The sequence below is a fragment of the Colletes latitarsis genome, chromosome 12, assembly GCF_051014445.1.
Source record: "Colletes latitarsis isolate SP2378_abdomen chromosome 12, iyColLati1, whole genome shotgun sequence".
In the NCBI taxonomy this organism is placed as follows: domain Eukaryota; kingdom Metazoa; phylum Arthropoda; class Insecta; order Hymenoptera; family Colletidae; genus Colletes; species Colletes latitarsis.
Genome location: NC_135145.1, coordinates 4835442 through 4857105, shown reverse-complemented (window position 1 = coordinate 4857105; position 21664 = coordinate 4835442). Strand labels below are relative to the sequence as shown.

General features: G+C 51.7%; 1 protein-coding gene across 1 annotated transcript; it reads right to left on the bottom strand.

Moving 5' to 3' along the window:
• Nucleotides 1-8897: 8897 nt before the first annotated feature.
• Nucleotides 8898-9455, bottom strand: LOC143349092 (uncharacterized). The gene has a single exon (XM_076780029.1). The coding sequence runs from the start codon at nt 9453-9455 to the stop codon at nt 8898-8900; it is 558 nt and encodes a 185-aa protein (XP_076636144.1).
• Nucleotides 9456-21664: the final 12209 nt, after the last annotated feature.

The following is a 21664-nucleotide window of genomic DNA, read 5'->3' as shown; positions in this document are numbered from 1 at the left end:
TTCTAACAATACTGCTTTCTTAATACCAAACTGAATTCCTACTAGCTTACTGCTTGCTTACTAGCACACTGCTTCGTTACTAGCTAATTGCTCACTTACTAGCCAACTGCATGCTTACTAGCTTACTGCTTGCTTACAAGCTTCCTGCCTGCATGCTAGCTTACTACTTGCTTACAAGCATACTGGTTGCTTACTAGTATATTGCTTACTTACTAGCTTACACGTTCCTTAATAGCTTACTGCTAGCTTACTAGCATTCTGCTCCCTTACTAGGACCATGCTCGCATACAAGCCTGCGGCTTGCTTACTAGCACAAAGCTCCCATTCTAGCTCCCTGCTCGCTTACTAGCTCACTGCTTGATTACCAGCTTACTGCTTGCATACATGCTTACTACATGCCTACTTGCTATCTGCTTTCATACCAGCTTACTGCTTGCTGACTGGCTTAATGCATCCTTAATAGCTCCCTGAATGCTTACTAGCTCACTGCTTCCTTACTACCTTACTGCATGCTTACAAGCGTACTGCCTGCTTAATAGCTTTCTACTTGCATAGAAGCTTACTGGTTCCTTACAAGCTTACCGCTTGCATACTAGCATACTCCTTCCCTAGTTCGCTCCTCGCTTACTACCACACTACTTGCTCACTAGTTTAAAGCTAGATTACTCTCTTACTGCATTCTGACTAGCCTGCTGCTTGCTCACATGCTTACTGCATGCTTACTAGCTTGCTGCTTGCTTTCTAGCCTACTGAATGCTTACAAACACACTGCATTCATACTATCTAATTGCTATCTTGTTAGCTGGCAGCTTGCTTACTGGCTTACTGGCTACCTAATAGCTTCCTTCTTGCTTACTAGCTACCTGCTTTCTTGCTACCCTGCTGATTGCTTACAAGCATACCGGCTGCTTACCAGCTTACTGCGTGCTGACTAGATTACTGTTTCCTTACTTGCTCCCAGAACGCTTATTAGCTCACTGCGTCCGTACTAGCTTACTGCTCGCTTACTAGCTCGCAGCTTGCTTGCAAGCTTACTGCTTGCTTACTACCTTGCTGCTAGCTCACTCGTTTACTGCTTGCTTACTAGCTATCTGTTTGCTCACTAGCTAACTGGTTTCTCAGTAGCCCGCTCCTTGCTTTGTAACTTACTACTTGCATACTTGTTTACTGCATGCTCAATAGTTACCTGCTTCCTTTCCAGCTTACAACTTGCTTACTAGCGCACTGCTTGCATACTAGCTTACTGCTTGCTTACTAACTTACTGCTAGCTTGCTCGCGTAATGCTAGCCTTGTAGCTTACTGCTTTGCTACAAACTTACTGCTTCCCTACTAGCTAACTGCATCCATACTAGCCTGCTGCTTGCTTATCAGCTCACTGTATGCTTACTATCTTACTGCTAGGTTACTCGCTTACTGCATGCTTACTGGCTAGCTGCTTTCCTACCAGCTTACTGCTTGCCAACTAGCTTACAGCTTGCTTAGAATTATGCTGCTTCCATACTTGATTCTCCTTCGCTTACTAGCTCACTGCTTGCTTACTAGCTTACTACTATCATGCTCGCTTACTGCATGTTTACAAGCCTGATGCTTGCGTTCTAGCTTACTGCTTGCTTACTAGCTTGCTGCTTGCATTCTAGCTTACTGCTTGATTACTAGCTTGCTGCTTGTGTCCTACCCTACTGCTCGCTTACTAGCATACCGCTTTCTTACTAGCTGATTGCGTTCTTATTAGCCTGCTACTTGCTTACTAGCGTTCCTGTTGCATACAGCCATACTGCTTCCTTACTAGCTTCGTCTTTGCTTACTAGCTCACTGGTTGCTAATTAGCTTATTACATGCTTAAGAGCTAACTGCTATCTTAACACCATACTGCTTACTTACTAGCATACTGCTTCCTTACAAGCTTCTTCCTTGCTTACTAGCTCACTGCTTGTTTTCTAGCTTGCTGCTTCCTTACTAGCTCCCTGGTCGCTTACTAGCTCACTGCTTGCTTACCTGCTTACTGCTTGCTTAGTAGCTTACTTCTTGCATAACAGCCCGCTGCTTGCTTTCTACCTTACTGCTAGATTACGCGCATCATGGTTGCTTACTAGCTCACTGCTTGCTTACTAGATTACTGCTTGGTTAGTAGCTTACCGCAAGCTTATTCGCTTACTGCTTATTTCCAAGCTTACTGCTTCCTAACTAGCATACTGCATCCTTACTAGCTTCCTGCTCGCATACTAGCACACAGCTTGGTTACTAGCTTACTGCTAGCATACTCGCTTACTGCATGCTTACTAGCCTCCATCTTGCTGACTAGCATCCTGCTTCCTACTAGGTTCCTGCTTGTTTACTAGCTTACTGGTTCCATAGTAGCTTACAGCTAGCTTACTAGCATTCTGCTCCCTTACTAGGTCCCGGCTCGCTTACTAGCTTACAGCTTGCTAACAAGCATAATGCTTCCTGTCAAGCTCCCTGCTCGCTTACTAACTCACAGTTTGCTTACCAGCTAACTGTTTGCTTACTAGCTTACTGGTTGCTTACTAGCTCACTGCTTTCATACTAGCTTACTGCTAGCTTACTCGCTTACTGCTTGCATAACAGCCAGCAGCTCGCTTTCTAGCTTACAGCTTGCTTACTAGCATACTGCTTTCTTACTAGCTAATTGCTTTCCTACTAGCTTACTACTTGCTTAATAGCTCGATGCTTGCATACTATCTTACTGTTTGTCCACCAGCTTACTGCTTGTTACTAGCTTCTGCGTTCTTACTAGCCTTCTACTTGCATTGTAGTTTACTGCTTGCTTACTGGATTGCTGCTTGCTTTCTAGCTTACTGCTTCCTTACCAGCTCCCTGCATGCCTACTAACTCACTGCATGCTTACCAGCTTTTTGCTTGGTTAGTAGCTTACTGCTTGCTTTCTAACTTAGTGCTTGCTTATTAGATTACTGCTTGCTTACTATGTTACAGCTAGCACACTCGCTTACTGCTTGCGTTCTTGCTTGTTGCCTGCTTTCTAGCTTACTGCTTGCTTACTAGCATAATGCTTCCTTACCAGCTTTCTCCTCGCTTACTATCTTACTGCCAGCTCACACGCTTCCCGCTTGCTTACTAGCCTGCTGTTTGCTTTCTAGCTTACTGCTTGCTTAGTATCTTACTTCTGGCTTAATAGCATACTGCTAGCTTAATCACTTACTGCTTGCTGGCTAGCTCACTAGCCCACTGCTAAGTTACTAGCCTTCTGCTTGCTCACTAGCTCACAGCTTGCTTACTAGATTACTGCTTACTTTCTAGTTTACTGGTAGCATGCTAGCACACAGCCTACTTTACTAGCTAACTGCTATCTGACTAGCCACCAGCTTGCTTACAAGCTTACGGCTTTGTTACTAGCTAACTGCTTTTTTACTAGCTTCCGGCATGCTTGCTAGTTTACTGCATGCTCAATGGCTCACTCGTTGCTTGCTAGATTACAGCTTGCTTACTAGCTTACTGCTAGCTTACTCGCTTACTGCTTGCTTAATTGCCTGCTGTTTGCTTTCTGGTTTACTGCTTCCTTACTAGCTTCCTGTTTGCATACAAGCTCACTGCTTGCTTACTGCCTTAATGGTTGGTTACTAGATTACTGCTTTGTTACTAATTCCCTACTCGCTTACTAACGAACAGCTTTCTCACCAGCTTACTGCTTGCTTACTAGCTTACTACTTGCTTACTAGCTAATTGCTTGCTTACTATCTTACTGGTTGCCTACAAGCTTACTGGTTGCTTACTAGCGTACAGCTTGCTTACTATCATACTGCCTCCTTTCTAGCTTCCTCCTCGCCGACTAGCTCACTGCTTGCTTACCACCTTGCTGCTAGCTTACTCGCATACTGCTTGGTTACTAGCGTACTGCTTGCTTATTAGGTTTATGCTTGCTTACCAGCTTACTGCTTGCTCCATAGCTCATAACTTGCTTACTAGCATACGGCTTTCTTACTAGGTAGCATCTTTCTGACTGGCCTGCTGCTTGCTGACAAGACTACTGGTTGCTCACTAGCGTACAGCTTGCTTACTATCATACTGCCTCCTTTCTAGCTTCCTCCTCGCTGACTAGCTCACTGCTTGCTTACCAGCTTACGGTTAGCTCACTCGCTTACAGCTTGCTTACTAGCTTCCTCCTCGCTTACTAGCTCACTACTTGCTTTCTAGCATACTACTTTCTAGCCTACTGCTTGCTTACTCGCATACAGCTTTCTGACCTGCTCCCCGCTCGCTTATTATCTCACTGCATGCTTACTAGCTGACTTGTAGCCAACAAGCTTACTGCTTCCTTACTAGCCTCCAACTCGCTTATTAGCCCACTGCTTGCTTACAAGCTTGCTGCCTGCATAATAGCTTACTGCTTGCTTACAAGCATACAGCTTTCTTACTATCTAAGTGCTTTCCTATTAGCCTGATGCTTCCTTACTAGCTTACTGGTTGCTTACTAGCTTATTGCTTGCTTACTAGTATACTGCCTCCTCTCCAGCATCCTGCACGCATGACTAGCTCACGGCTTCCTTACTAGCTTTCTTCGTGTATATTAGCTCACTGCTTGCTTACTAGATTACTGCTAGCTTACTCGGTTACTGCTTGCTTACTATCCTGCTGCTTGCTTTGTAGCTTACTGCTTGCTCACTAGGTTACTGCATGCATTCTAGCTTACTGCTTGCTTATTAGGTTACTGCTTGCTTTCGAGCTTACTGCTTGCTTACTAGCAGACTGGTTCCTCACTGCCTTATTGCTTCAATACTAACGTGCTGCTTGCATACTAGCTTCCTGATTCCTTAATAGGTTACTGCTAGCTTACTAGCATTCTGCGCTCTCACTAGGCCCATGCCTGCATAGTAGCTTACTGCTTGCATACTACCTTAATGCTTGCTTCCTAGCTAATAGCTATCTTACTCGCCTGCTGCTTGCTTAATAGCATACTGTTTTCTTACCAGCTCACTACTTGCCTACTAGCGTACTACTTGCATACTAGCTTACAGCTAGCACTCGTGTTTACTGCTTCCTTACTAGCTCCCTACACGCTTACTAGCCCACAGCTTACTTACAAGATTAGTGCTTGCTTACTCGTTGCTGCTTGCTACTAGTTTGCTGCTTGCTCAATAGCTAACTGCTTTCTACTAGCCTGCTGCTAGTTTACTTGCTTAGAGCTTGCCTACTAGCTTCCTCCTCACTTAGAAGATTGCTGGTAGCTTACTCGCTTACTGCTTGCTTACTAGCCTGCTGCTTGCTTGCTAGCACACAGCTTCCTTACTAGATTACTGCTTGCTTACTAGCTTACTGCTTGCTTTCTAGATAACTGCTTTCTTACTTGCCGGCTCCTTGCCTTCAAGCCTAAAGGTAGCCTACTCGCTTACTGCTTGCTTACTAGCTTCTTGGTTACTTACTAGCTTACAGCTTGCCTACTAGCATACTGCACACTTACTAGCTCCCTGCTCGCTTACTAGCCCACTGCATATTTACAAGGATACTGCATCCTCACCATCTTACTACTTGCTTACTAGCCAACTGCTTTCTAACCAGTATACCGCTTGCTAACTAGATTACTACTTTGTTACTGGCTCCCTCCACGCCTACTAGCTCGCTGCTCGCTTTCTAGTCCACTGCTTACACACAAGATTACTGCTTGCTTACTCGCTTGCTGCTTGCTACTAGTTTGCTGCTTGCTCCATAGCTAACTGCTTTCTTACTAGCCTGCTGCTAATTTACTTGCTTACTGCTCGCTTACTAGCTTACTGCTTGCTTACTACAATACTGCTTCCTTACTAGCTAACTGCTTCCTTACTAGCTTGCTGCTTGCTATCTAGCTTACAGCGAGCTTACTAGCACACTGCTTGAATACTAGCTCACTGTTTGCATACTAGATTGCTGCATGCTTACTAGCTTACAGCTAGCTCACTCGCATCCTGCTTGCTTATTAACATACTGCTTCCATACTAGCAAATTGCATTCTTACAAGCCTGCTGCTAGCTTACAATCTTACTGTTTGCTTACTAGCTTACTGCTTTCCTACTAGCTCGGCGCTTGCTTACTAGATTACTGCCTGCTTACTAGCTCACTGCTAACTTACTCGCTTATTACTAGCTTACTTACTTAACGGGGTCGCGGGCGGTTGCGGGTTGGGGCTCGCAGCCGCCACTAAACGCGGCCCCGGGACGGATAGCGGCGGGATGGAGTGGCCCCGTCCCGCCGCTATGAGGCAGTGTGTCTACTGGGGGGACCGATTGTCCCCCCGGGGGATGGGCGCGAAAGCGCGGGCACGGGGAGGATACCGGAAGAATGCTTCGAGCGATTCCCGGTATCCTCCCAAAGCGTGCCGAAGGGTCACCGTGGGGTTTTTAGTGGGTAGGTCCCGCGCCTGTCGTTGTACGGGCGCGGGGAATCCCACACACCCCTCCCACCTCTCCCCAAGGAGGTGAGAGGGAGTCTTTCGAAGATTTTCCCCACGACAAAAAAAAAAAAAAAAAAAAAAAAAAAAAAAAAAAAAAAAAGCTTACTTGCTGTTTGCTAACTACCTTGCTGCTTGGTTTCAACCCTACTGCTTGCTCACTAGCATACTGCTTCCTTACTAGCATCCTGCTCTCTTACTATCTCACTGCTTGTTTACTAGCTTACTGGCTCCTTAATAGCTTACTGCAAGTTTACTAGGATTCTGCTCTCTTACTAGATCCATGCTCGCTTACTAGCTTACTGTTGGCTTACTAGCATCCTGCTTGTTTACTAGCTTACAGCTCTGTTACTAGCTTCCTGCAGGCACACAATCTTACTGCTCCCTTACTAGCTTAATGCTTTCTTACTACCTTACAGCTCCCTTGCTAGCTTACTGTTTTCATACTACCTTACTGGCTGCTTAGTAGCTTACTGCTTTGTTACAAACTTACTGCTTTCTTACCAGCTAACTGCATGCTCACAAGACTCCTGCTTTGTTACTAACTTACTGCTTTCTTGCCAGCTTACACCTCCCTTACTAGCTTACTGCTTTCTTACTAACCTAATGCTTTCTTACTAGCTTACAGCTTGCTTGCTAGGTTACTACTTGCTTACTAGATTACTGCTTGCTTTCAAACTTACTGCTTGCTTACTAGCTCACTGGTTCCTTACTAACCTGCTCCCTGCATTCTAGCTTACTGCTTGCTTACTAGCTGGCTGGTTGCTTACAAGCATACTGCTTGCTTACTAGCTTACTGCTTGTATGCTACCTTAATGCATGCACACTAGCTTACTGCTTCCTCACTATCTTCCAGATTTGTGAATAGCTCACTGCTTACTTACTAGGTTACTGCCTGCTTACTGGCTTGTTGCTTGTCTTCTAGCTTACTGCTTGCTTACTAGCACACTGGTTCCTTACTAGGTAATTGCTAACTTACTAGCCTGCAGCCTGCTTACTAGCATACTAGTTGCTTAGTCTTACTGCTTTGTCCCTAGCATACTACTTCCTTACTACATTCCTGCTCGCTTACTAGCTCACTGCGTGCATACTAGCTTACTACTCGCTTACTAGCTAACTGCTTCCTTACCAGCTTACTTGTTGCTTTGTAGCTTTCTGCTTATTTACTAGCATAGTGTTTCCTTACTAGCTGTGTGCTTGCTTACTAGCTCACTGCTTGCTTAGTAGATTACTGCTTGCTTACTAGCTTACTGCTAGCTTACTGGTTGCTTGCTAGCTTCCTGCCTGCTTACTAGCTTACTGCTAGCTTACTCGCTTACTGCATGCCTACTAGCTTGGTGCTAGCGTTCTAGCTTACTGCTTGCTTACTGGCACACTGTTTTCTTACTAGCATACTGCTTCCTTACTAGCTTCCTACTCGCTAACTAGCGTACTGTTTGCTTACTAGCTTTCTGCTTTCTTACTGCATCCCTGCTTTCTTCATGACTCACTGCTATCTTACTAACTTACTGCTCTCATACTAACCGAATGCTTCCTGCTCGCATACGAGCTTAACGTTTTCTTACAAACTTACTGCTTTGTTAATAGCTTACAGCTTTCTTGCTAACCTGTTGCTTGCTTTCCAGCTTCCTGCATGCTTTCTAGCTTCCTGCTTGCTTACTAACTTACGGCTTTGTTACTAGCTTACTGCTTCCTTACTAGCTTCCTACACGCTTACTAGCTCACTGCTTCCTTACGAGCTTACTGCTTGCTTGCTACATTGCTGCTTGCTCACTAACCCATTGATTTCTTACTATATAACTGCTTTCTTACTAGCCTGCAGCTTGCCTACTAGCATACTGATTTGTTAGTAACTCACTGCTTGTATACTAGCATACTGCTTCCTTACTAGCATCCTGCATGCATTCCAGCTTACTGCTTTGCTACTAGATTACAGCTTTCTTACTAACTATCTGAATTCTTACAAGCCTGTTAATTGCTTGCTAGCATACTGCTTCCTTACTAGCTTCCTGGTTGCTTACTAGCTTGCTGCTTGCTTTCTAGCTTAATGCTTGCTCACTAGCTTACTGCTTACTTACTAGCCCGCCGCTTGCTTTCTAGCATACTGCTTCCTTACTAGCTTCTCGCTTGCTTACTAGCTCATTGCTTGCGGTCAAGATTACTGCTTGCTTGCTAGCCTATTCCTTGCTTATCTAGCTTGCTGCTTGCTTTCTAGCTTAATGCTTGCTTATTAGCATATTGCATTGTTACTAGCTCACTGCTTGCATACTAACTTACAGCTTGCTGACAAGCTAATTGCATTCATTCCATCTTACTGCTTGCTTACTAGCGTACTCGTTGCTTACTAGTTTACCGCTTGCTTACTATCTAACTGCTGTCTTACTGGCCAGCTGCTGTCTTACTAGCCAGCTGCTTGCTTACTAGCCTAGCCTAACCTAACCCAGACCTAACTGCTTTCTTACTACATTCCCGTTATCATCTTAACTTACTTCTGAAATACTAGCCAGCTGCTTGAACCAATAGGATCGTCTGGTTGCGGATCAGGCGCAGTGACGTGAGGTCGTCACTTCCAAAGAGGAAGTCGTCAACGTACGCTTGGTAGCTTAAAACTTGCACTGCGTCCGGGTAGGAGAAACCTTCGTCCTCGATTAATTGTCTCAACACTCTGAGAGCGAGATATGGCGCTGGAGTTGTACCATATGTTACCGTGAGCAGCTGGTATTCGTCAATCGGAGCAGAAGGAAACTCGCGCCAAAGGATGCGCTGAAAGTCGATCTCGTGAGGGTGAACGAGGATCTGCCGATACATTCTTTCGATGTCGGCCGCGTAGACATATTGGAATTGACGACAGCGAATCAGGATTGCGATCAGGTCCTGTTGGAGTTTTGGCCCACTGTGCAAATGTTGATTAAGGGATTTGCCATTTGAAGTGCGACTGGAAGCGTTGAAAACAACGCAAAGACGCGTCGTTTGACTAGTTTGGCGAATAACAGGATGGTGCGGAATGTAATAAGCATTTGGAGGTGCTATGGGCGACGGTGGATCCACCTTTCGCATATGCCCAAGAAACTGGTATTCCAAAAGAAATTCCTGATATTCGCGTTGGGAATTGGGGTCTCGTTTTAGGAGATTCTCTTGAGATCGCAAACTGCTAAGCGCTCTCGACCTGAAATCTCCGACGTGAATCGGTTGGTCGTCTCAAAACGGTAATCGGACAATGTAAGGGCCTTCTGAGGTTCGCGAATTTGTTTCAGCGAAATGACGTTCGCAATTTTGTTCGTCAGGTGTCAAAATCGCGGGAGTTGGGAGCTCCTCGACTTCCCAGAAGCGGCGCAGAATGTGGTCAAGGTGTTCGAGGACGGACAAATGGTGGATGTGGACGTCATCGGAACCAGGAGTTTGGATGGGACCGGACAGGATCCAGCCCAAGGCCGTGCTTTGCGCGGTCGGGACACACCCTGAGCCTCGAATGACGCCTTGGAGTAATAGCTGCCCGTATAAATCCGCTCCAATAATAATGTCAATAGGGTCGGAGCTCATAGGATCCTTGTCCGCCAGATTTAGCCCTGCAAGGTAAGGCCATGTAACGTTTTGTTTCTGGCGAGATTGGACATACCTGGTCAATGTTTGCATTATAATCGCGGTCGTCGAATATGCAGGCTCGTTCTGGTCCGCAGGTGTAATTGATATAGACGCTACTTGATGTGCGAAAGAGTGTTTCTCGCCAATTCCACTAATTCGCGTGTAGTGCGATGTTCGTTTTAAGCGCAGCAGTTGCGCTAAATTTTCGGTATTGAGGGTCGCTGCTGACCCTTGGTCGAGAAGGGCTCTTGCAGTAACGCACCTGCCTTGAGGAGAATGCACCTGAACCCGCGCTGTTGAAAGGAGAACAGTTATCTTCAACGGTAAATTCGACGCTAAATTTGAACTAATTTCGATTTGGTCGTTAGATATCGAAGAACCAGCCCTTGACGCTGTGACCGAGGAATTTTTGTTTACCGGGAAATGCAACAACGTGTGATGCCTTTGATGGTACTCCTTACAACAGTGCGGATTCTTACACAATGTAGTGGAATGGCCGACGGAAATGCAATTGACGCACCGGTTTTGCTGCTTGATTAATTGATAGCGCTTGGAAGGGGATTTTCCCAAAAACTCGGAACATTGATAAATGGGATGATTTTGTTTACACAATGCGCACGAAATTTTGCTAGTAGCGGTTGAATGCGCGTGGAAGGTTTTCGGCAAAATCGATTTTGGTTTCTCTGGTTCGCTCGGTTTGTCGCGTTTAGTGACCGGCATCGCTTCTAATACGCGAATTCTTTTTTCTAAAAACGCGTCGAATTCGCGGTACGTGCGAAACACGGTCCTGTCACCCAGATTAAACTCCCACGCCTTCCGCGTCGCGCGATCTAGCTTTTGTGTACCGAGAAAAACGAAAATGTCGCTGCAATGGTCGACTGGCCTGTCAAAGTTTCGTAGCATTTCGATCGACATATTAAGTTTGTCACGCAACGCCCGCAGTTCAAATTGAGTCTCGGACACAACGGTCGGTAATGTAAACAACACATTCAAATGGGTGGATATAAGTCGGTGTTTGTTTTCGTAACGAGACGTTATTCTTTTCCACGCGACTTCAAAATTATGGTTTGCGACCGGTAGGTGACTCACCGCGAGGCTCGCTTCGCCCTTCAACGACGCGTGCAAGAAATGGAGGCGTTCCACGTTGGACAAGGACTGGTTGTCGATGACCATGTGGGTGAAGCGGTCACGAAAACTTTCCCAATGTTCAAATGCGCCCTCGAACGTGGGAAGGTTAATCCTGGGTAGATGGGCCGTCGGATGTTGCGGAGCAACGTTCAAATTCTAACCGTTGGCTGCTGCTGGATCCGGTGGAGGAGACACCCCCATGAGGACTTCCGCCAAGAAGTCCAATGCCTCCTGATATTTCTCTTCGCATGTGGCCAATGGGTCTTCCACGAAGTAGGTGTAGGTGGCCTTTATTTTATGGTCGGCCGTGGCTGAGATTTTTGCGTCCAAATCCTGGCATTGTGCGAAGGTTTGCTCGGTCATCGCCATGCGGTTTTGCGTAACGGCGACCGTCATTTTTGCCTGACCCAGTTTTTTTAAATTGGTAAGAGCGCGTTCGATCGAACTCATCCCTTGCGACAGCTTATGTAGCAATTTTTCAATTGAGGTCATTTTCGTTTTAGATCGGCTTCTTCCTTGACTCTTATCCGGCTCGAAGGACCAAAATGTTCTGTTTGGAATGAGAGCTGATTCGCCCGTTTTTCTTAAGGACTGGACGGCGAGGTTTGGAGAATGAAGAATGAACTCTTAACAAGTTGTAACTTTATAAAGCACAAAACTTCACCGGATTAACAGAAACAATAAATTGAGGCGTAAATGGATATAGTTGATAAATCCCGTCACAAAGAACTGTGAGAGTTCGGTAAAACAAGCGATTTGAAATTAATTTGGAAGGTCACTCCGCTCGCACTTAATTGTTTGGTATTGGCATTAAATCTGAACGGCGATCGCGTACCGCGATCCGGCTCGGTCAAGCCTGACCCTAAAATTACCGAATTTTGCCGAATCGCGAGCACGATCGCCCGTGAGCTCGCGCGCATGCCCGCTACCGTCAGTGGAACTTTCCGTTCGTCGAAACGGAACAATACTGCTCCATTACTAGCTTCCTCCTCCATTACTAGCTCACTGCTTGCACAAAAGCTTACTGCTTTCTTACTACCTAATTGCTTTCTTACCAGCTTAATGCTTGCTTACTAGCTTACTGGTTACTTGCTAGCTTTCTTCTTGCTTACTAGCATACTGATTCCTTACTAGCATTCTGCTTCCTTACTAGCTCCCTGCTGGCTTACTTGCTCACTGCGTGCTAACTAGCTTATTGATTGCTTACAAGCTTACTACTTGCTTACTAGCTTAGAGATTGCATACTAGCTTACTGCTTGCTCACTAGAAAACTGCTTTCCTACTAGCCTGCTCCTTGCTTTCTAGCTTACTGCTTGCTTGCTAGCTTGCTGCTTGCTTACAATCTGACTGCTTGCATGATAGCTTACTGCTTGCTTACTAGGTAATTGCTTTCTGACCAGCTTACTGCTTGCTTAGTAGCTCACTGGTTGCTCACTAACTTAGTGCGTGCTCACTGGCATACCGCTTCCTTAAGATCTCCCTGCTCGCTTACTAGCTAACTGCTTTCTTACTAGCCCGCTCCTTGCTTTCTAGCATACTGCTTGCCTAGTTACATAGAGCTAGCGTTCTAGCTAACTACCTGCTTACTAGCTTACTGCTTGTTAGTAGTTTACTGCTTGCTTACTGGGTTACTGCTTGCTTACTAGCTCGCAGCTCGTTTACTAGCATACCGCTACTCTACTAGGTAACTGCTTTCTGGCTAGCCTATTGCTTGCTTACCACCTTTCTGTATGCTTACTAGCATACTGCTTTGTTACTAACCTAGAACTCTCTTACCAGCTCACAGCTTACGTCCTAGCATACTGCTTGCTTACTAGCATACTGCTTCCTAACTAGCTTCCTGCTTGCTTACTAGCTCACAGCTTGCTCACTAGCTTACTGGTTGCTTACTGGCTTACTTCTTGCTTACTAGATTACTGCTTGCTTGCTAGCTTACTGCTTGCTTACTATATTACTGCTAGCTTACTAGCTTGCTGCTTGCTTGCTAGCTTACACCTTGCTTAATAGCTAACTGCTTCCTTACTAGCCTGCAGCTTGCTTTCTAGCTTAGTGCTTACTTACAAACTTGCTGCTTGTATTCTAGCTTACTACTTGCTCACTAGCTTGCTGCTTGCTTTCCAGCATACTGCTTGCTTAGTAACTTACTGCTTGCTTACTAGCATACTGCTCCCTTACGAGCTCGCTGCTCGCTTACAAGCTCACTGCTTGCTTACTAGTTTACTGCATGCTTACTAGCTAACTGCTTTCTTACTAGCCCGCTCCTTGCTTTCTAGCATACTGCTTGCCTAGTAACTTACAGCTTGCGTTCTAGCTAACTACCTGCTTACTAGCTTACTGCTTGTTAGTAGTTTACTGCTTGCTTACTGGGTTACTGCTTGCTTACTAGCCCCCAGCTCGTTTACTAGCATACCGCTACTCTACTAGCTAACTGCTTTCTGGCTAGCCTGTTGCTTGCTTACCACCTTTCTGTATGCTTACTAGCATACTGCTTTGTTACTAACCTTGTGCCCTCTTACCAGCTCACAGCTTACGTCCTAGAATACTGCTTGCGTACTAGCATACTGCTTCCTAACTAGCTTCCTGCTTGCTCTCAAGCTTACTGCTTGCTTACTATCTTGCTGCTCTCTTACCAGTATATTGCTTTCTGACTAGCCTGCGACTTGCTTACTAGTTTCCTCCTCGTTTACTAGCACACTGCATGCTTACAATCTTACTGCTTTCTTAATAGTTTACTACATGCTTAGTAGCTAACTGCTTTCATACCAGCTTAGTGCTTGCATAATAGCTTACAGGTTGCTTACTAGTTTACTGCTTGCACAACAGCTAACTGCTCTCTTACCACCTTACTGCTTAGTTACTACCCAACTGCTTTCTTACTACATTCCTGCTTTCTTCCTAACTTACTGCCTTCTTGCTATCTTACTGCTCTCTTACTAGCCGAATGCTTTCTTACTAGTTTCCTGCTTGCGTAGTAGCTTGCTGCATGCTTCCTAGCTTACTGCTCGCATACTCGCTTCCTGCTTGCTTTCTAGCTTGCTACTTGCATTCTAGCCTACTGCTTGCTTAGTATCAGACTGCTTCCATTCTAACGCCCTGCACGCTTACTAGCGCTCTGCGTACTTACCTGCTTACTGCTTTCTTGCAAACCTACTGCTCTCTTACTTGTCGAATGCTTCCCTACTAGCCTCCTGCTTGCTTACTAGCATACTGCTTTGTTAGTAACTTGCTGCTTTGTTACTAACTCACAGCTTGCAAACTAGCATACTGCTTGCTTACTAGCATACTCCTTCCTTACGAGCTCCCTGCTCGCTTTCTAGCGCACTCCTTGCTTACTAGCTTACTGCTTCCTTACTACCATGCTGCCTCTTTACTAGCTTCCTCCTCGCTTACTGGCTCACTGCTTGCATACGAGCATACTGCATCCTTACTATGTTGCAACTCGCTTAGTAGCTCACAGCTTGCTTTCTCCTTGGTTACTAGCTTGCTGCATGGCTTCTAGCTAACTGCTTTCTTACCAACTTACAGCTAGCTTACTACCTTACTGCTCGCTTGCTAGCAGAATGCTTCCTTACTAGCGCCCTGCTCGCTTACTAGCTCACTGCTTGGTTACTAGCTCGCTGCATGCCTTCTGGCATACTGCTTTCTTACTATTTAACTGCTTTCTGACTAGGCAGCTGCTCGTTTACTAGCTTACAGCATGCGTACTATCTTGTTGCTTGCCTCCTAGCCTACTGCTTGCTTACTAGCATTCTGCTCCCTTACTAGTTAATTCTTCTCTCACTAGTTTACTGCTTCCTTGCTAGCATACAGCATCCTTACTAGCTCACTGCTTGCTTACTAGCATACTGCAATGTTACTGGCTGACTGCTTCCTTACTAGCTTGCTGCTTGCTTACCAGCTTACTGCTTGCTTACTAGCTTACTTGTTTTTTACTAGCTTACTACTAGCTTACTAGCATACTGCTTCCTTACTAGCTTCCTGCTCGCTTACTAGCTCACTGCTTGCTTATTAGCTTACTGCTAGCTTACTCGCTTACTTGTTTTTTACTAGCTTACTACTAGCTTACTAGCATACTGCTTCCTTACTAGCTTCCTGCTCGCTTACTAGCTCACTGCTTGCTTATTAGCTTACTGCTAGCTTACTCGCTTACTGCTTGCTTACTATCTCACTGCTTGGTTACTAGATTACTGCTTGCTTACTAGCTTACTGCTAGCTTACTCACTTTCTGCTTGCTTGCTAGCTTGCTGCTTGCTTACTAGCTTAGTGTTTGCTTACTAGTATACTGCTTCCTTTCCCTCAGGGGCTGTGTCCGGCAATCGTCGGCCGCAGTACGGGGCGGAGCGACCCCGAGGTACCTGATGCTTATCACACCGTAAGCCTCCTGTTGGTCGTCACAAAGACCCATTCACAATTCCTTTTTTGGTAAATGGTACGTGACGGCAGGAGGAACGGGGGCCTTGGCTTAACCGCCCGAGACCGCGAGTATGGCGACTCTATAAAATCGCCCTCCAATCCTAAGTTATGGTGCGCGGCGATGGGATGCATGGTTGGGGGAGGAGGCCCAATCCCAAGCGACCACCTCCGGGGCACCTGCCGAACCCCCGGAGTATATAGGCTTACCCGGGTAAGGCGGTTCTGCCCGGGCGGACCTTTTCCTCCGACCTGCTCGTGGGAATACTATGGAGTTCAAAATTAAAACGCTGATGGGACGGGGTAAGTCAGAGGGGGAGGACGAAGGTGGTGTTGGGACTGGAGTGAAGGCGCTCGCGCCGCCTCCAGCGCCTGGCCCGGCTTCGTGGAGAGAGGAGGAGGACGACGAGACTACATCAGTCTCGTCCTTCTCCTCCACCAGGAGCCTCATAGGCTCCAAGAGAAAGATGACGGGGCAGGCCGTCAATGGAGTGGGCAGGGCGATGAGCCCGGTTGTCCGGATAAGTTGTCTCAGGGACGAGGTGACCGAGGAGATATCGGAGAGGATCTTCTCGTCCCTGAGACGAGTGGAGAAAGTGGCCGCTGCCTGCTCTTTTAAGGAGCAGAAGAGCGGCGGGGCAGAGGCTCTGAGGGAGGCTGCCCGAATGATGAGGGACGCGGCGCGGGAGCTAAGCGGGCGGAACGCCCGTCTGCAGCTCCTGTTGGAGGAGGAGCGACGGGGGAGAATGAGGCCCGAGGCGCGCTGGAACAGCGCGGCCCTCCCTCCTGTCCTCCCTCCTCCTACGCCGAGCCCACCTGCGGTCGTTATGAAGCGGAGTGCGGCGGAGGTGGTGCGGGCCCCTACGGGCCCGTCCACCCGCATTCTGCCTGCGCAGAGGTTCCCGTCCTCCTCAGAGGACGATCTCCTGAGGAGGATAGGGGACATAATTGACAAGAGGCTGGCCGCCTTCCGGGAGGAGCTCCTCCCCGGGAGAGCGGTCGGCGGGAGGGTGGTGCCACCCCGACCAGTGCCGGCACGGCCGGGGAAGGCGAAGGTGGGGGGAGCGAAGGCTCCGCCCACCGTGGCGACTCCGGGGCCGCGGGTCGTGACCCCCAAGGGGGGAAGCGTACCCGTGGTCCCGGTTCCGGCGTCCTCCGCGGCACCGCCCCAAGGGGGGTGTCGTGGAGTGAGGTGGTGGGGCGGAGGGCGAGGAGGGCGGCGTGGAAGGCCTCGCAGGTGCAGCCTCCGCCCCCGCCGCCCGCGGCCAAAGGAAAGACCGCGAATGCGCGACTTGGCCGCCCCCCTAAAACGGCGGCGGCAGCGCTGACCGTTGCGCAGGGGGGCGACCTGACCCTCGCGCAGGCGATGCGGCTCGCCAGGGATAATGTGTCCCTGGAAGAGCTTGGCATCGGTTCCGTCAGGGCGAAGCGGGCCGTGACTGGGGGTCTCCTGCTGGTGATCCCCGGTCCAGACGGCGGCGTGAAGGCCGACCGACTCGCCCAGATGCTCCGGGAGCAGCTGGGCGAGCGGGGCGTCCGGGTCGACCGGCCCACGAAGCGCACGGAGATGCGCGGAGGACGTGGCGCGTGCCCTAGCAAGGGCGGGGGATTGCCCTGAGGGGGATTTGCGTGTCGGGGAGATCCGCAGATCGCCTTCCGGCCTGGGGTCCGTGTGGGCCCGCTGCCTCCTCTCCGCCGCCCATAAATTGGCGGAATCCGGGAGGGTTTTGGTGGGGTGGGTTTCGGCTCGAGTGAAGATACTCGCGCCGCGCCCGCTCCAGTATCACCGCTGCCTCGAATTGGGGCATGTGAGGCAGTGGTGCACCTCGCCTGTGGGCCGCAGCGGTCAATGTTACCGCTGCGGGGCGAAGGACCACCATGCGAGCCAGTGCTCGGCGGCCCACCACAGCCCGCTATGTGCGGACGGGGGGATGCCAGCCGACCATAGGGTGGGGAGCAGGAAGTGCTCTCCCCCCTCCCGGAAGGAGAGGAAGAGGCGGGCCGTTCCGGCTCCGGCGCCGCGGGCGGTGGCATCGTCCACCATGGAGGTGGACGGTGCCACGGGGACGGACAGCCGGGAGGAGGCTGGGGCTGTCGGTAATTAATGGCGCCCCGCCTCCTCCTCCAGGCCAACCTCAACCACAGCCGCGCGGCGCAGTATATGATGTCCCAAGTTTTCGCGGAGTGGGGGGTTGGCCTGGCTGTCGCCGCCGAGCCGTACCGTGTCCTTGATCACCCTCATTGGGTGGGCGACGCGGACGGCTTGGTGGCTACGGTATGGGGAGGTTTTGACGGGTCCCCGCCGTTCTCCATGCTGGAGCGCGGTCGGAGATTCGTCGCCGTGGACTGGGGGGGAGTCGCCGTGGTGGGGTGCTACATCTCGCCTCGCAGCGGTCACGTCGCGTTTGAGCAGTACCTGGCCGAGATCATCCGGATGGAGGTCTCTGCCGCCGCGAGTGCATCCCGACACGGCCGCCTGCGTGGCACCCCACCACGCCGCTGGGCGCTTCGGCGCCTGGACAAGAACGCCCTGATGGCAGCTGCCCTCGCTGCAACTTGGCCGCAGGGAGCGGCCGAGTTGCCGAGCATAGAGGAGGAGGTCGCCCGGCTCGGAGCATTGGTCGCGGGTATTTGCGACGCGGGGATGCCTCGGGTCGGGCGGGCTTCTCCTCGCCGGGCGGTGTACTGGTGGTCGGACGCGATCGCGGAGTTGCGAGTCGCGACTGTCCGCGCCCGACGCCAGTACACCCGCGCGCGCCGTCGTCAACGTACAGGCGACGGCGTGGCGCGAGCGAGGGCAGCTGATGACCTGTATGGAGCATACCGCGTGGCGCGGGTTGCTCTGCAGGTCGCCATCAAACGGGCCAAGACCCAGGCATGGAAGGAGCTCCTCCAGACCCTTGATGACGATCCATGGGGGCGCCCATATAAGGTGGTGCTGAATAAGCTCCGCCCGTGGGCGCCCCTCGTCACCGAGGGTCTTGACCCCCGGCTGCTGGAGGACGTGGTCAATACACTCTTCCCAATTGGGGAGAGGGGACCGCGTCCTCCGGCGGCGGCGGCTGTCCCAGTGGAGTGGACGGCCGAGCTGGGGGTCACGCAGGAGGAGCTGGCAGCGGCCATCAGACGGCTCGGGGTTCGTAACACGGCCCCGGGTCCGGATGGTGTGCCCGGCCGGATTTGGGTCTTGACCCAGGGCGTCCTTGGGGCCGACCTCAGGCGGTTGTTCGACCGCTGCCTGAGGGACGGGCGATTCCCCCCCAGTTGGAAGGTGGCGAGGATGGTCCTCCTCAGGAAGGAGGGTCGGCCCGCGGAGTCTCCCTCCGCATACCGGCCCATTTGTCTCCTCGACGAGGTGGGCAAGCTCTTCGAGCGTGTGATTGCTGCCCGCCTCGTCGAGCACCTGTCGCGGGGTGATCCCGGTCTGGCCGACTGCCAGTTCGGTTTCCGGGGGGGCCGATCGACTATCGACGCGATAGGTCGTGTGAGGGCCCTCTCGGAGGCGGCCGTCTCCCGGGGAGGGGTGGCATTGGCAATATCCTTGGATATTGCCAATGCCTTTAACACCCTCCCCTGGGAAGAGATAAGGAGGGGACTCGAATATCATCGAGTCCCCCCTTGTCTCAGGGCGGTCATCGGGGATTATCTCCGCGGCAGGTGGATCGAGTATCCGGGCCGGGATGGTGATATGCGGAGGGAGGTGTACTGCGGTGTTCCGCAGGGGTCGGTCCTCGGGCCACTCCTGTGGAACATCGCGTACGACTCGGTGTTGCGGGCCGGCCTCCCCGACGGCGTCAGCACGGTGTGTTATGCGGATGACACACTGGTGCTGGCCGTCGGGGCGCATAAGACCGAGGTGATTGCGTTTCATTCACCTCGGCAGGATCCGCCACCCCCTCTGATCCGGGTGGGTGGGGCTGACATCAAGGTGAAGCCCCAGATCAGGTATCTGGGGCTGATCCTCGATAGCCACTGGCGTTTCGAGGAGCATTTCCGCTGCCTGGTCCCCCGGTTGGAAGGGATGGTTGCGGCTCTGGGCCGGATCCTGCCCAACCTGGGGGGCCCGGCGGGCCGAGTTCGTCGCCTCTATGTGGCAATGGTCCAGTCGGTGGCCCTATACGGGGCCCCCGTCTGGGCGGACGACCTGGCTGCCTCCCGGCGCAGCATGACTATGCTGCGTCGGGTGCAGAGGCGCATGGCGCTCAGGGTCGTCCGCGGGTATCGGACCATGTCACATGAGGTGGCGACGGTTCTAGCGGGGATGCCGCCCATGGACCTGCTCGCGCGGTCGCACGCGGTGATGTACCGGCACCGCGTCGACCGTCGCGCGGGGGTGGGGGCGGTCCCGGGCGGACAGGAACCTGCTTGGGGAGATTTGAAGCGCCAGGCCCGGCAGTCCGTGTTCCTCGCGTGGCAGGAGCGGCTGGCTCTGCCAACCGCGGGGCACCGGACTGTCGGGGCTGTTCGGCCACTGCTGAAGGAGTGGCTGGACAGAGGCCATGGCAGCCTCACCTACCGGCTGGCACAGGTGTTTTCCGGGCATGGCAGCTTCGGAAGATACTTGTGCCGGATAGGCAAGGAGCCGACGGCGCGTTGCTGCCACTGCGACGCTGAGCAGGACACGGCGGATCATACCCTGGAGGTATGCCCCGCGTGGGAGGGGGAGCGCCGTGTCCTGGTCGGCGTCGTCGGGCGGGATGTCACGCTGCCGGGCGTGGTGCGCGCCATGCTCGGCAGCGAGGAGAAGTAGAGGGCCGTGGCCTCCTTCTGCGAGAACGTAATGTTGCAGAAGGAGGCCGCGGGGAGGGAGCGCGAGCTTCAGCGGCGCGCTGAAGCTCGCGCTCGTGCGGTGGCCCGAGGTCGTCGCCCGGTCGCGAGGCGTCGCGGGCGGCCGCCTCGGCGTGGCGGATGATCTAGGCTGAGAGGGGGGTCCTGAGGGGACCCTCCTCCCGCCAGGCGGCGCCGGGTCGGACCGGTTGGGGGTAGGAGAGCCTCTCCCTACCGGTCCGACGCAAGGGGCGGCACCCTCGGCGGTCTGGTGCGGCCATGAACGCCCGGCCGCCGAGGGGTGGAAACGGGGTCGCGGGCGGTTGCGAGTTGGGGCTCGCAGCCGCCACTAAACGCTGCCCCGGGACGGATAGCGGCGGGATGGAGTGGCCCCGTCCCGCCGCTATGAGGCAGTGTGTCTACTGGGGGGACCGATTGTCCCCCCGGGGGATGGGCGCGAAAGCGCGGGCACGGGAAGGATACCGGAAGAATGCTTCGAGCGATTCCCGGTATCCTCCCAAAGCGTGCCGAAGGGTCACCGTGGGGTTTTTAGTGGGTAGGTCCCGCGCCTGTCGTTGTACGGGCGCGGGGAATCCCTCACACCCCTCCCACCTCTCCCCAAGGAGGTGGGAGGGAGTCTTTCGAAGATTTTCCCCACGACAAAAAAAAAAAAAAAAAGGTATCTTCCGAAGCTGCCATGCCCGGAAAATATCTGTGCCATCCGGTAAGTAAGGCTTCCATGGCCTCTGTCCAGCCGCTCACACAGGAGAGGCTGGACAGAGGCCATGGAAGCCTCACACAGGAGTGTCTGGACAGAGGCCATGGAAGCCTCACTTACCGGATGGCACAGGTATTTTCCGGGCATGGCAGCTTCGGAAGATACCTGTGTCGGATAGGGAAGGAGCCGACGTCGCGTTGCTGCCATTGCGACGCCGAGCAGGACACGGCTGATCATACCCTCCAGGTATGCCCAGCGTGGGAGGGGGAGCTCCGTGTCCTTGTCGCCGTCATAGGGCGGGATGTCTCGCTGCCGGGTGTGGTGCGCGCCATGCTCGGCAGCGAGAGGAAGTGGAGGGCCGTGGCCTCCTTCTGCGAGACCGTATTGCTGCAGAAGGAGGCCGCGGCGCGCTGTGGCTCGCGCTCGTATGGTGGCGCGAGGGCGTCGCGGGCGGCGGCCTTTGCGCGGCGGATGACCCTGACTGGGAGGGGGGCCCTGAGGGGAGCCACCTCCCGCCAGGCAACAATGGGTCGGACCGGGTAGGGTCCGGCCCACATGGAGGCACTCTCGGTGGCCTAGTGCGGCCATGAGCTCCCGGCCACCCAGGGGTAGAAACGGGGTCGCAGGCGGTTGCGAGGTGGGGCTCGCAGCCCGCCACTAA